Source organism: Poromitra crassiceps, assembly GCF_964638095.1.
Source record: "Poromitra crassiceps genome assembly, chromosome: 3".
In the NCBI taxonomy this organism is placed as follows: Eukaryota; Metazoa; Chordata; class Actinopteri; order Beryciformes; family Melamphaidae; genus Poromitra; species Poromitra crassiceps.
The window spans coordinates 1,612,472-1,625,036 of NC_139625.1; the positions used below are offsets into that span (position 1 = coordinate 1,612,472).

Genomic DNA, 12,565 nt, shown 5'->3' on the forward strand with positions numbered 1-12,565 from the left:
ATAAATAACAATTAGCAGTCACCAGTTATGCATTCATAGGAAGTACTTTTAAAGTGTGACTGTATCTTCCATTTCCAAAGCAATTTCTCTTACAGCAACTGGTTTGGTCTTCTCCCAGTCATTGAGCAGGTCAGTGGTGCGATTCTCCACAGCTTTGTCCTCCTGGACAATCTTCATCTGCAGGTTGGCCACCTGCTGCTGGATTGCAGTATCCTTGCGCTTCATTATGTCGCTGAAGGCACCCCATTCGCCCTCTATGTTGTCAATGTAGAGCCAAGAAGGTGGGAACTGGAACCTTTGCTTCTCCAGCAGACGCTGCCCATTACGGAACAACTGGGCGGCAGAGGGGGACAATCAGATTTAACATCAAACCTTGTCTTTCTTAAAGCATGGTCCATGCTACATGGAGCTGTACAAAAGGATCAAGAAGAGGACACTGTATGTTTTAAATTTAAAGAGTGCTTACATCCACATTCTTCTCAAACTGTTTGATCTTGCGTTTGAGTGTCTGGACATATGTTATGAAGTTCACAGCATCGGAGGTGCTGGCTGTATCCACAGAATGCTGCTCCAGGTCTTGACGGGACTGGAAAGGTACAGGACATTTTGAAGTGATAAGGGAAACAAATTATTTTCCTGAATCACTAGCAAATAAATATCTCTTAGCAATCAATATGGCCAAGTGGCTCAAAGAATGTGACTTTACCTTGGAGATCTGAGAGTGGAAGTCCTGCATGTTCTGACCCAGCATCTGACCAAACTTGCTGAGCACCTCTTTGTGCCAGGAGTCATACTTCAAGTTCACCTTGGACTGGACCTGAGGTCAGGGACAAATACTAACATTTAATAAAAAAAAAAAAAAAAAAAAAAAAAAACTTGCAAAAATGAGTTTAAGTATCTTTCTATCTGAACACAGCTTTGATACAAAAGGATTAATGCTACCAAAATGATCAACATTTTGAGTAAAAACCATCAAATACAAAACCTGTAGCCATCAGCCAGCTTATTATTACCTTGCCATAGTCGATGACCACAGGTCCAAACTCCTTGCGTGTCTCTGCATTGTCAAAGGTTCCACGAGCTTTGCGGATCTGGACCAGCAGAGCTTGCCACTTGGTGAGGTCTTCACCCAGACGGTTGTAGATGTTCTCAGCCTGCATGTCCCACAAGCACTGGTACTGCAGCCACACCTGGAGGAGGAGGAAGGAGGGGTCAACAAAGAACTCACGTCATCTGATTGATACTCATGCCAAATATTGCACATGTTGCACCGGTATATACATGTTTATGACAATCTAAGGATATATGCTCAGAAAGAATTTGGCATTTAAAACTAATTTATTTTTAACTTCTTTAAATCTATAACGAACAAATGTCACTATCAGAAGCCTAACACATAATAGTTCATATTTTGTGTGGTTGAAGCATGATGACTTACCTTGACGTACTGCTCCACCTCATTGACATTGTCTTCCACTGATTTGTAGGCCTCCTCTAAGGCCGCAGGGCCATCCGGCATCCTGGTCAGGGCATTCCGGTAGAACTTCTCTTCCTCTGACAGCTCATAGTGGACACCCACCTGGTGGTGAAACGCAGAAATGCATAGATAAATCCATCAATCACTCTGCAACAAAAGCCTAAATTTGTCTGTCCAGTTCATACAACAACCAATGTATGTATATAATATCTACAAATATTGGATCTGGTCTGCATTGCACATTTAATTAATATGAACAGCTACACAAAATGCAACCAAGTTAATACTACTATGATGATATATTTGACATGCTATTTGGTAGATACCCAAAGTACCTTGTACTTGCATGACTGCATGCATTTTTAGCATGGGTGGCCCCAGTGGGAATCATGCCCTAACCTTGGAAAGTGTCCGTGGTTAAGGTAGTGCTTTACCCATTAAGCTACAGGACCACCTAGCACTTTTAAAAGTGTAGGTGAATCTCTACCTGGTATCTCTGGCTCTGGATCCTGGGGAGGGAAAGGATGACCGTCTTCCAAGCAAACATCTCCTGGTAGAGCTTATAGCGGCAGTCCTCAATCGGTGGGTTCAAGTAGATCACCTGGTTGGTGATCCTCAGCTCATGGACAACATTCTAGAAAAAAGGGGTAAAAAAGATACAAAACTGCATCTCAGGATCCTCAGCTCATGGACAACATTCTAGAAACAAACAAAAAAGATACAATACTGCCAACTGCATCTCAGTTGGCAGTATTCTGGGAAAGAAAATCTTTATTTTACTAAAACCAGTACATTCAGAGCAGTTACCGAAGTTCAAGTTTTATTTTAAGAGTTAAGTTTCATATTCATATCCTTTCCCATCTGCGTATTTGGGGAAGAAAACAATACCTGACACAGTTTAAGTGTCTGCCAAAATAAATCAAGCACCCAAGTGGTTCAATATTTGAAACTATATCCAAATAAATATTTGTCAAGCACAGGGGAATGACAAGCACAACTCCTACCTTGATCTTGGGCTCGCCTCCAGGCTTGTAGCTGACTTGTGGAGCCTCAGTATCCATGTCCACATCAGCTTTGTCCTCCATCTGGCCTCGGAGCACCTGGGTCCAGGCCCTGAGGCCAGCCTGCAGACGCACTCCCAGGATACGCTCAATCTACAGAGAGCAGAGGAAGAAGAGTGAAATCTATTTCTCCTGACCAGGATACACTCAATCTACAGAGCAGAGGAAGAAGAGTGAAATCTATTCCTCCTGACCAGGATACACTCAATCTACAGAGCAGAGGAAGAAGAGTGAAATCTATTCATCCTGACCAGGATACACTCAATCTACAGAGCAGAGGAAGAAGAGTGAAATCTATTCCTCCTGATTTAGAGACATACAGGCAAGTCACAAGTGGATATAGGTTGAATCATAGAAAACATTTCCAGTCTTGGCCACATTAGAGAAATTGCTCATTATCTAACCGGTAATTAGATCATTTGTGATGCCATGCCAACCTCAATGTCGAGCTTGTTGACCCAGATGGGCAGATTGGAATATGAGTGCAGATTGAGGTCATCCACAGCCTTCTGGACACGGTTGAGGATCTCAGAGAAGGTCTTGTTTTCGAACATGCAGGTGTCCAGAGAGCGAACCTCCAGATCGATCTTCTCCTCAATCAGCAGGAGGTCATCCACCTGGAAAGAACAAAGGAGAAAGCAGAAGGATATTAGTGTGGTATGGATGTTCAATGCTAAACTTACATTGTTTGAAGTATCTATTCTACAGTCACACACACACACACACACACACGCCAATATTAGGCAATGAAAAAGAGGAGCCCTTTTGAAAAGGTTTGTTTCCCCTCGCCAAAATTTAGTCTAAATTTGGAGTGTTATTTACTACTTCCTGACAAGCTAGCATGACATGGTTGGTACAAATCCATTCCTTAAGTCTTCTAGTTTCATGATACCACAAACTTCACTCTGGCTTTAAAACTGAGCCTGCTGCAGCCTCGGAAAGTAAATGTTCAAAATTGTGATGTTTCCCAAATATCGCGATATTTCCAAAAATCGGTCCAATCCGGCAACTGCTCAGGGTTATCGTGCGTTCCTTTGTCGCAAAATAACTGGGATGTGGAGGCTAAATGATGTCACATCCGTTTTGTTAGCATTCCATTTGCAGAAAAGTTGAGCTGGGAAGTTCACTGTTCATTGGTCAGATCCACTCGCTAGCCAGGCTAGCCATTGTTAGCAATAACAGTTGATAACAAGGCATTTCGTGGCATTTTGCGCATACAAACACTGCAGCCTCATGTCCACACAGATAGAAGTAGGCCGTGCTGTGTGTACAGCGGATTTAACGAGACACAAACAAGACAGAAGTGCTAAATAGTATTTATACGATTATAACTACTGTTGTTGCGCGGATCAGCCATCTTGGATTTTTGAGGTTGGGGCTGCTGAGGCTCCTACGAGTTGGAATGGGAAATACCAGTTCTAGTGACGTCACGTCCCAGCTCATGAACTTTGAACCGGTAAGACTACCAGTTCCCAGTTATAAAGGAATGCACGATTAAAGTGTATGTAAAAACTGTTGTCTGTAAAACAAAAAAAAACAAAAAAAAATGCAATTCTCTGGCGGACCACCAGTGGTCCGCGGACCAGTTTGGGAAGCAGTGTATAGATAATAGTAGTGATAGTGAATAGATAATGCTGATCAAAAAGTAATCTGCTGCTTTGACATTTGACCTGGTTGGCTCCTTCACACTGACCTTCTCCTGGAAGTTGAAGACCGTCTCAGCCAGCCTCTGAACATAGGGATCCAGCTTGTAGGACTCCCAGACCAGGGCGACGCCTTCAGTAATCAGTGCCTGAACCTCCTTCTTCAGCCCAGCCACCAGCAGACAGATGGAGGACCTCTCCTCCACTTTCTCACAGGTACGCTCGTAGGTACGCACACTCTCGATCAGAGAGATTGCAAATGGGTAAAGTTGGTTAGCTTGGTGGGCTTTGTTGACGATGGCCAAAGGAACGCGGAAGCTCAACCATTTGAGGTTGCGGACCTCTTTGGACAAGGTGATGATCTCTGGGAGAAAGTTGACTTTAAGCTTGAGCATGGTTCCTGTTCGTCCACGCGCACGGCTGTTGTCAATGGTGAAGATGCGGCCAGACACACCAAGGTTACGCTGCTGGACCTGATTTACAAAAGAAATGGATGACAGATATTTTAAAATAGAAGCTGACATGGGAAACATGCAATGCAATAGAGGGGGAAACAAAGTGTTAACATCTTCCAAATAATTATCTCAAGAAAACTAATGGCAAATAAAGATCAAACAAACAACGATTAATGCTGATCAGCTCCACACCTTACGAGCCCAGTCATCAAATATCTCTTGTGTGTTGAGTTTAGCCCTGAAGCTATCCCCATCCTGCTTCAGCTTCAGCCCCTCCACATGGTTCTCCCAGCCTTTTCCAAGGACATCCTCCACCCTCTTCATGTAGGCAGTCAGCTGACGGTCGATCTGCTTGGCCCAGATGATGGAGCCGGACACAGGTGGCAGGTCCCGGCCATGGCTCATTTTACAGGCCTGGCTCTGAGGATACTGCACTTTGAACTTGTCATGGAGAGACTCAATGTCGTCTTTCACACGCTGGATGAGCTGCGTCTGGTACTCCCGGATGGCACCGCGGATGTGGGGGCGCACAAAGAGAGCATTGAAGCGGGAGAAGATGCGGAACATCTCATTGGCGTTCTTGGCCGTTCCCAGCTGGTCGCGCAGGCGGGCGGTGATGCGGGTCTCCACGCGGTCGATGCGCTCATCATAGCGTTTCATGGCAGCTTCCCAGGCTTCCATGCCTTCCTTGGACACGTCTAGGCCATCAACCTCTTTGACATTCTCATACGCCAGGTTCACCTCTTCGATGGCGTTGGCATCAGCAGCATCAAACAGAACTTCAGCTACCTTCATATCTTGAGGCTCTACGGTCTCTCCAGGGGCGTGTTGTGGCACAGCAGATACCTAGAGACAGATGGTGGATAAACACATGATATTAGGTCCTAAATGTACTGCTCTAGAAAAAAAGAAAAGATTCAAATGTAATGGATTAAGACCGTGGTTCTAGGGATGCAACGGTGTTGACATTTTCCAACCGGGTAACAAACATGTGACAACACCGGTGTTACCGGTGACACCGTAAAAGGTAAAAAAAAAAAACGAGCTCCTCAGCTGTCCTCACAGTCTAGTAAGTCAGTGCTGCTGTAACGTTAGCTGAGACGCTCACAATCACAACACTGGCTGGCTGCCTCACAAATTATGCACTCATGGCTGCATCCAACTCGAGACAACTTTTCAGACCCTCCTGGAGACAATCTTTCTCAAAAGAGACCAACGTTACGACAAATCTGGAGACTTTTTCTGACATGGGATTAACATTAGCAGCAAGCAGCAATAAGCAGGCAATGACGATAGCTGGGTAAGTCCCGCAGACTCCCGCTAGCATTGATGCTAAGTTAGCATCGACTGTTAGATGTGGTTAAAAAAAAAAGCATATTTTCAGAGATGGCCCGCAGTGACAACAGAATACACACGCAGGCTTATCCAAGGGTCTTACCTACAGGTGTATGATGAGCCTGAAGGGGGCATATTTGTGTTCATAACATGTATAACTAACGTTACTTGCTGGTCTAACCAGAGAGTGCAGCGGCAGCCACACTGTAGCCCAGAGGGAGCGCTTGTAATTTACCCTGGCGCGCTGAAACTGGCACGAGCGGGTGGAGTTTTTCTTTCATTTCTTCCTCCATAAAAATAAACGGTGTTACCGGTGGTCATGTTATGTAATAGGTGTATGCCCCACCACCGTGTAACACCGGGAACACCGACTACCGCGGCAAGCCTACGTGGTTCTCAAACTTTTCTGGCTTCAGTACCCTCCAACCCTGATTTCTGAAACCAAGTAGCCCCTTTACCCGACTACATTTTGCTTACAAAACTGCCAGAGAAAACTATAGCATACGATGCAATGAATGAATGAAGAATATAACATTACAAAATCAGAAATTGAGTGAAAGTGTTGCAATTAGTGCCTCCTTTGCACATTTATTTTAATGTTTCATTTATTTCCATGACTTATTCTTACATTTTCCCCTTTCTCTCAAGTACCCCCTGTAGTACCTCTGCATACCCCCCTACCCAGTTTGGGACTCACTGGATTAAGAAAATAATGAAATGTGACACTGATGGTGAGATTTGGAACAACAATTAAAGAGCACACTAAAATCATGTAGACTTTAGCGGTCCCAAAGACGTGCGTTGTACCTGAGGTCTGAGCACACGGACGATGACGGCCCTCAGCTGCTCGTGCTGCCTTCTGAAACGCCTCATGTGGTCCAGCCGGGACTGGAGCTTCCTGTGGGCGGGGCTCAGGCGCCACACCATCTTCAGGTTCTCCTCTCGCTTCCTCTTCACAACGTCCCTCATAAGCACCTGGAGTTTCTCATACTCATCTTCCCAGGTCTGGAACACCTCGAAGCAAGCCACCATCACCTGCATACAGAATTCAAGTTTCACTTTCACAATAGGAGGCTTTGTCAGATTGGTAGCAAACTGGTAAGGAGTCGGTAATCGGCCATTTGGCTGGCAGGCAGCACTTGTGGGAAAATGCTGAATGGGGAGGCACTTAAATTAGCATGCAGTGATTGAAATAATTTCACCTAGTTGTATTGGGAAGCCACCCATACCGACCTTTTCAAATTCCTCGTAGGCAACATGCATGAGCTTCCTGGTGCCCAACACCTTGAGGAGCTGGGAGCTCAGGTCCCTAGAGATTGCCTCCACCAGGCGCAGTGCTCTCTGGATGGGGTACTTGGTGTTGCGGATCTTCTTCAGGTGTGTGAATATGGCCATCAGAGCTTGGCGGATCTTATCGAGCTCCGTAGCAGAGAGCAGGTCATTGAGAGGGAAATCCTTCATCAGAGGATTGTAGTCGTTTACCGTCTCCACAGCCTGCTTCAGACCTGTGGGAGGAAGAGGAAGGAGAAACATTTACTCAGGGAATACATTACAAGTATAACTTGACTTTTTTTCAGCTCAAATACTTTTGACTATGAACCTCACCAGTGTCAGTGTCAAAGCTGACAGTGGCATGGAAACGTTTGCCGTATTTAAGGATGTCCAGAGTGAGCAGAACCTCGGGACTCTCTCTCTTTTCCTGGATCCTGTTCAGGGCCCTCTCCAGATTCAGCCAGAAGCTGATCTCCTGCAGGGCTGTGCCTGAAGCCGGGTCACGATCCAGCTTTGTCACCTGGGAGGGGAAAAACAAGAACATACTACCATACATTCTACCATACTCATATTTGATTCCCAAAATAGTATAGCTCTGGTTTGTTACTTTAAATTTGAGAAAAAATTGAATGCTTCTTAGTTCCCCCAATTTTTACATGCTGTATGTGTTTACACATTCTTATTATTTTCCCATTTAGCACCCAATATTAATGTGTGTGCCAATATCCACTCCACCCATTCCCTTCTTGAACATCTTCCTTTTACCTTCTGGATCTCCCTGATCCAGCGGTTGACCCCAGACTGCAGTTGGTTCAGGAACGTGGGGTCTTCCACTTTGTCCCCGAAATCGCTGACCTTAGGCTTCTCTCCATGCTCATAGCACTGCTTGGCGATGTTGGTGATGATGGGGTGGATGAGCAGGCTGATCTCGGGAATCTCAATGTTCTGCTGCAGATGGAGAAGGCCCATCTCCAGCTCAGCAATCTTCTTCTCAACTGAGGGAGCCATCTTATCCCCATCTCTAATGGGTTAATCAAGACATTATAGTACTGCTGATTAATTAAAGCCACAGCTGACAGTGGTGGTAAAACAAGCGCAATGGGTGAGTAGCACATCTGGGAGAGAAGCAGGAATCTAAACCATAAAGTAAGAATAGAGGACATCAAGAATAATGTTGTGTTGTGCTGCTGTCAGAATACACTGCTGTCAGAATACATCGTTGAAATTGAGATCATCATTTTTAGGGCTGTCCTCGACTCAGAATTCTGCCAGTCAAATCGAATTCTAACTAGACTCGAAATTGACTATTCTATTAAAAAAATAAAAATAAAAAATCTTCAGTACGGTAATTATTTCGACCACAAACACAGTCAATGCAACAGAGTGATGGGGACATATTTTGAGCATTTAAAAATCAATAAGAGACTGTATTATGATCATGCAAGATTTGAATTGCTGATGTTGTGCTATTGGATAATGGATTTGTCTGAATAATGAGACAGGCAGGACACATGCATTTCTTTTTTAAATGAACCTCTTATAGACAAAATTTTTATTTCACCTTTTAAACATTAAAACATGGAGCCTACATGAATACACACTTTTAAACATTAAAACATGGAGCCTACATGAATGAAACAGTGTCAAATAAGACATTGTCGCTGCTTTGAAATGACATCTCCAATGCCTAGGCTATACAGTTCTTTAGCCTATTTCTCAAAAACTGATAGGCCTACTGTAAATAAATCTAAACAAGAATAAATTAACAAATGACATCAAGATTGGGGGGGGGGAACACTCAACTTGAGGAATCTCCGTCGACTCACGGGTCTCTCGAATGATGATTCGACTATTAGACTTTTAGAGGACAGCCCTAATCATTTTACCACCTACCATAAAAAAACAAGTTGCTCATTAATTCACAGCCCCACCTGTCCCGTCATTCCTGTGTTCATGGTTCAGTTCATTTCACAGACAGTTTTTGAAACCATTAGAATTCCTCAGAATTACCTGTCTGCCTTGCCTGTAATGTTAATTACCTGTCTGCCTTGCCAGACTCGCGGATGTAGGACTTGAAGAAAGGAGCGACTGCATTGCTGATGAAAGAGTGGAGCGTCTCATAAGGGGAGTCCTCACTCAAGGTCAGGACACGGACCTGGGTGGATATGGGCTTGTCTGCATCAATGACACCGGTCCTCTTGATCAAAGCCAAGCTGCATAGGACAAATAAAGCCCACGTTAACCTCTTGGTAGTGCAGAATTATTAACAGCTTAAATGGCAGCAGAGCTCTATATGCAGGGATACATCATCAAGATACTCTTAGATAAGAATTAACAAAACTTATCAATTTTACTGATGAAATGAAAGCAGATGAAATGTCATGTTCTGCTTAAGCAGTTACCTGTTGGACTTGACCCCATAGTGAATATCAATGTTGATGTTATAAGTGATGCTCTCTTTCTCCTCCTCTCCTTCATCTCCAACATCCTCTGTGTGACAGAAAGAATAAAATTAAAGTATGATCTGCAGTGTGCACAAGTAGGCCTATATATGCTATACTGATATGATCTACTGACTAGGGGGAAAATAAACAAATTCATAATATATATATATATATATTTTTTTTTATCATATCCCACCATGTGAGGACCGAACAAGGAAAGACTGCTTTTTCGTTGTACGCCCCTAACAAATGGAATAGGCTCCAGGACATTCTAGAGCTGGAGCAATTAATCTCTCTGGATTCATCTAAAGTAACAGCTCATGCTAAAATCCAAAATACATATATTCCCTCTCATCTGTAGTGCTATTTATCCATCTATATTGTTTTTCTGCCTTCTTCTTCCCAGAAATCATGACCCCGTTACTCAAGATAATCCACAGACCTTGTTATGAGCAGTTTCATGTAGGAACTATTTTCTTTTGACCAAACTACACCTGCTAGCTGCTAGCTAGTTCATACATGATTGCAAAAGAAAATAGTTCCTACGTGAAACTGCTCACAACAAAGTTGATATGTTTTTCAAGTGCTTTGAGTACCACAAGCCGAGTAAAATATGTATTTTGGATTTTAGGGTGAGCTGTCCCTTTAAGGGACTCCTTGAGCGTACCCTTTTATCATGAGGGGTGCACATGTTTTAGTTGAAGTGTTTATTATCTGTTATTATCTGGTCTGTAAACCATTGTACATGTTCTTTGCAACTGGGCGCTCTTGCAAAAAATATTAAAATATGGGAGATCCAGAACAGTTTATTTGTTTGCACTCGGCCATGATGACAGTGCAGTCACATGATTCTCTGATTCCATCCACAAAGGTCCCCACCCTCCCTTGCAAGTGAGGTCATGACAGGGAGGAAAATAGACAGTGGATGTCTGCATTGCGCAGAGCAGTATTGTTAATTCAGTGCAAAACAGATGTAGGCGTCACCCTCTAGCTGGGAAGCCGAAACTTAACAGCTAGTCATGTGAAGGACCCAGGGCACTCATGACACATTCAGACCAAAGCGGGTCTGAAGACAAGTATAAACTCGCCTTTAGGGAACACGCAAGCTGGCTCACATGATATAGAAAAAAACGCTGAAAATAACAGCATACGTTGAAATATGATTATACAAGATTCATTCTCTCTTGTGTGACCCTGGCCCGTTTACCAAATGCAGGGCTACATCAATTTTACAGTCTTAGGGGGGGAATGCATTACCTGTTAACGTTAGCAAATAACGATTAGCCAACTTAGATAAGAGACAACGTTAGTCAAGTTGGGTTAAAACACAAATTGAATGGTAACCTTAATTTATTGATGACGACACGTTACATTCACATTAAACGACAACGTAGCTAGCGTTAGATCATTGATTTGATCCAAGACCATTTAATCTAGCTGTGCCGCTCAGTGCAAAATGTAGACAGAGACCTTTGAGACAGCTTCTCTCCACGAGGACTGTGTGAATCTGTGGATCAGACAGAAACTTCCTCATCTGCTCCACAGAGCTCTTCTCCTCCAGGGCGATCTCCAGAGAGGCCGGGGCCTCGCCGCCATCTTCCAGCAGCAGCGGGACCAGTTTCCGAATATGCTTCTGCAGCACGGACGTGTCCGCAACCGTCTGAACAGCCGACACCTCCATGGTGCCAGAGTTCTCGTCTCCTCCTCCGCCGTCTGACATTTTTCGAGGGGTTCGCCGGTCAACAAGGGCCGATGGTGGAGCCTGACTGAAGGAGGAACAAATAAGCTGTGTGTGCTGTCGCGCGCACTGACTGAAGTGAGTGCGAGGCTGCGATGACACAGCGCAGTCAAACCAAACCAGCCAGTGGGAGGCAGATTTATTCGTGCAATGGACTGTGGTACTTGTAGTTCTAAGGAGGTCTCAGAGAGTCAGAGCTTTGTAAATAGTAAACTACTATATCCACAATGCAGTTCCGCGAGTGCCAGCGAGTTTTTTTTGTATGACAGGAGAGGAATAGAAGGGAATACCTCCATCCAGATGCTATAATATTGCTATAATAAAAACGAAATACAACTACAATTAATATAATAATAAAGGATAACTTAACTTAACATAGCAGCAATCACAATAATTACAACAATAATAATAATAATTGTAAGGAAGTTGTAGCTTGCCGGATTATTTGAAACTAGTGCAGTGACCGTCCCCCCCCCCATTCACCACCCCATGAGCCCCCCCCCCCCCCCCCCCCCCCCCCCCCCCCTGCACTTAGTCAGGTCCCCCTAAGCCAGAGGTGTAGTGCTATCTAGAGAAGTGGGGGAACGCACCTATATGGGGAACACCTGCACACGCACAGGTCCCAACAAAGCCCCCCCCCCCCCCCCCGCGCACGCACACACGCTAATGTTCACGCAGCCTATTCATTAATTAATCGTTCGGGGCGGGCAATTGCTTATACCAACGAATTAAACGAGCAAACTCACAGATTCCTCAAGTGCTGCAAACCACTGTCACTGTGTCCTCTATAAACACTGCAGAAGCCCGTGACATTTGCAGCTCTGAAACTAAAATACGTATATGGGCACAGCAGAGCAGAGTCAGTTATCAGCACAAACAGCTAAACAATCTCTCAACCAGCGATCACACAAGTTGCACAACTGGCATCTGGCGATGCAAATTGCAATGGGGTGATTAACGCTAACTTTTGATTCAACCGCGTTGAAAAGAAACACGCTTTTAACATTGTTTCTTCATGCTTGTAAACGTACCTTTTTAGCAGCTGGTCCGAAAAATGAAAGGATGTTTGGCTGCCTTTTTCATCTTTACTTGTTATAGTGAGGTACTGGTGGAAAAAAAAATATTTTGATGCTGAAAAAG

General features: G+C 44.2%; 1 protein-coding gene across 2 annotated transcripts in view; it reads right to left on the reverse strand.

Moving 5' to 3' along the window:
- The window catches only part of dync1h1 (dynein, cytoplasmic 1, heavy chain 1), a 77,957-nt gene extending 66,517 nt beyond the window's left edge, over window positions 1-11,440 (reverse strand). For both annotated transcript variants that reach the window (XM_083633986.1, XM_083633985.1), the window contains exons 1-17: window positions 11,158-11,440; window positions 9,646-9,733; window positions 9,283-9,456; window positions 8,009-8,264; window positions 7,577-7,763; window positions 7,205-7,476; window positions 6,779-7,006; window positions 4,829-5,482; window positions 4,232-4,654; window positions 2,976-3,155; window positions 2,482-2,631; window positions 1,965-2,111; window positions 1,439-1,579; window positions 1,014-1,190; window positions 707-817; window positions 467-586; window positions 94-333 (exon numbers count right to left, since the gene is read on the reverse strand). In XM_083633986.1, the coding sequence (XP_083490112.1) occupies window positions 94-333; window positions 467-586; window positions 707-817; window positions 1,014-1,190; window positions 1,439-1,579; window positions 1,965-2,111; window positions 2,482-2,631; window positions 2,976-3,155; window positions 4,232-4,654; window positions 4,829-5,482; window positions 6,779-7,006; window positions 7,205-7,476; window positions 7,577-7,763; window positions 8,009-8,264; window positions 9,283-9,456; window positions 9,646-9,733; window positions 11,158-11,407 (3,798 nt within the window). In that variant the 5' untranslated portion in view covers window positions 11,408-11,440. The remainder of the gene's footprint in view (window positions 1-93; window positions 334-466; window positions 587-706; window positions 818-1,013; window positions 1,191-1,438; window positions 1,580-1,964; window positions 2,112-2,481; window positions 2,632-2,975; window positions 3,156-4,231; window positions 4,655-4,828; window positions 5,483-6,778; window positions 7,007-7,204; window positions 7,477-7,576; window positions 7,764-8,008; window positions 8,265-9,282; window positions 9,457-9,645; window positions 9,734-11,157) is intronic.
- Window positions 11,441-12,565: the final 1,125 nt, after the last annotated feature.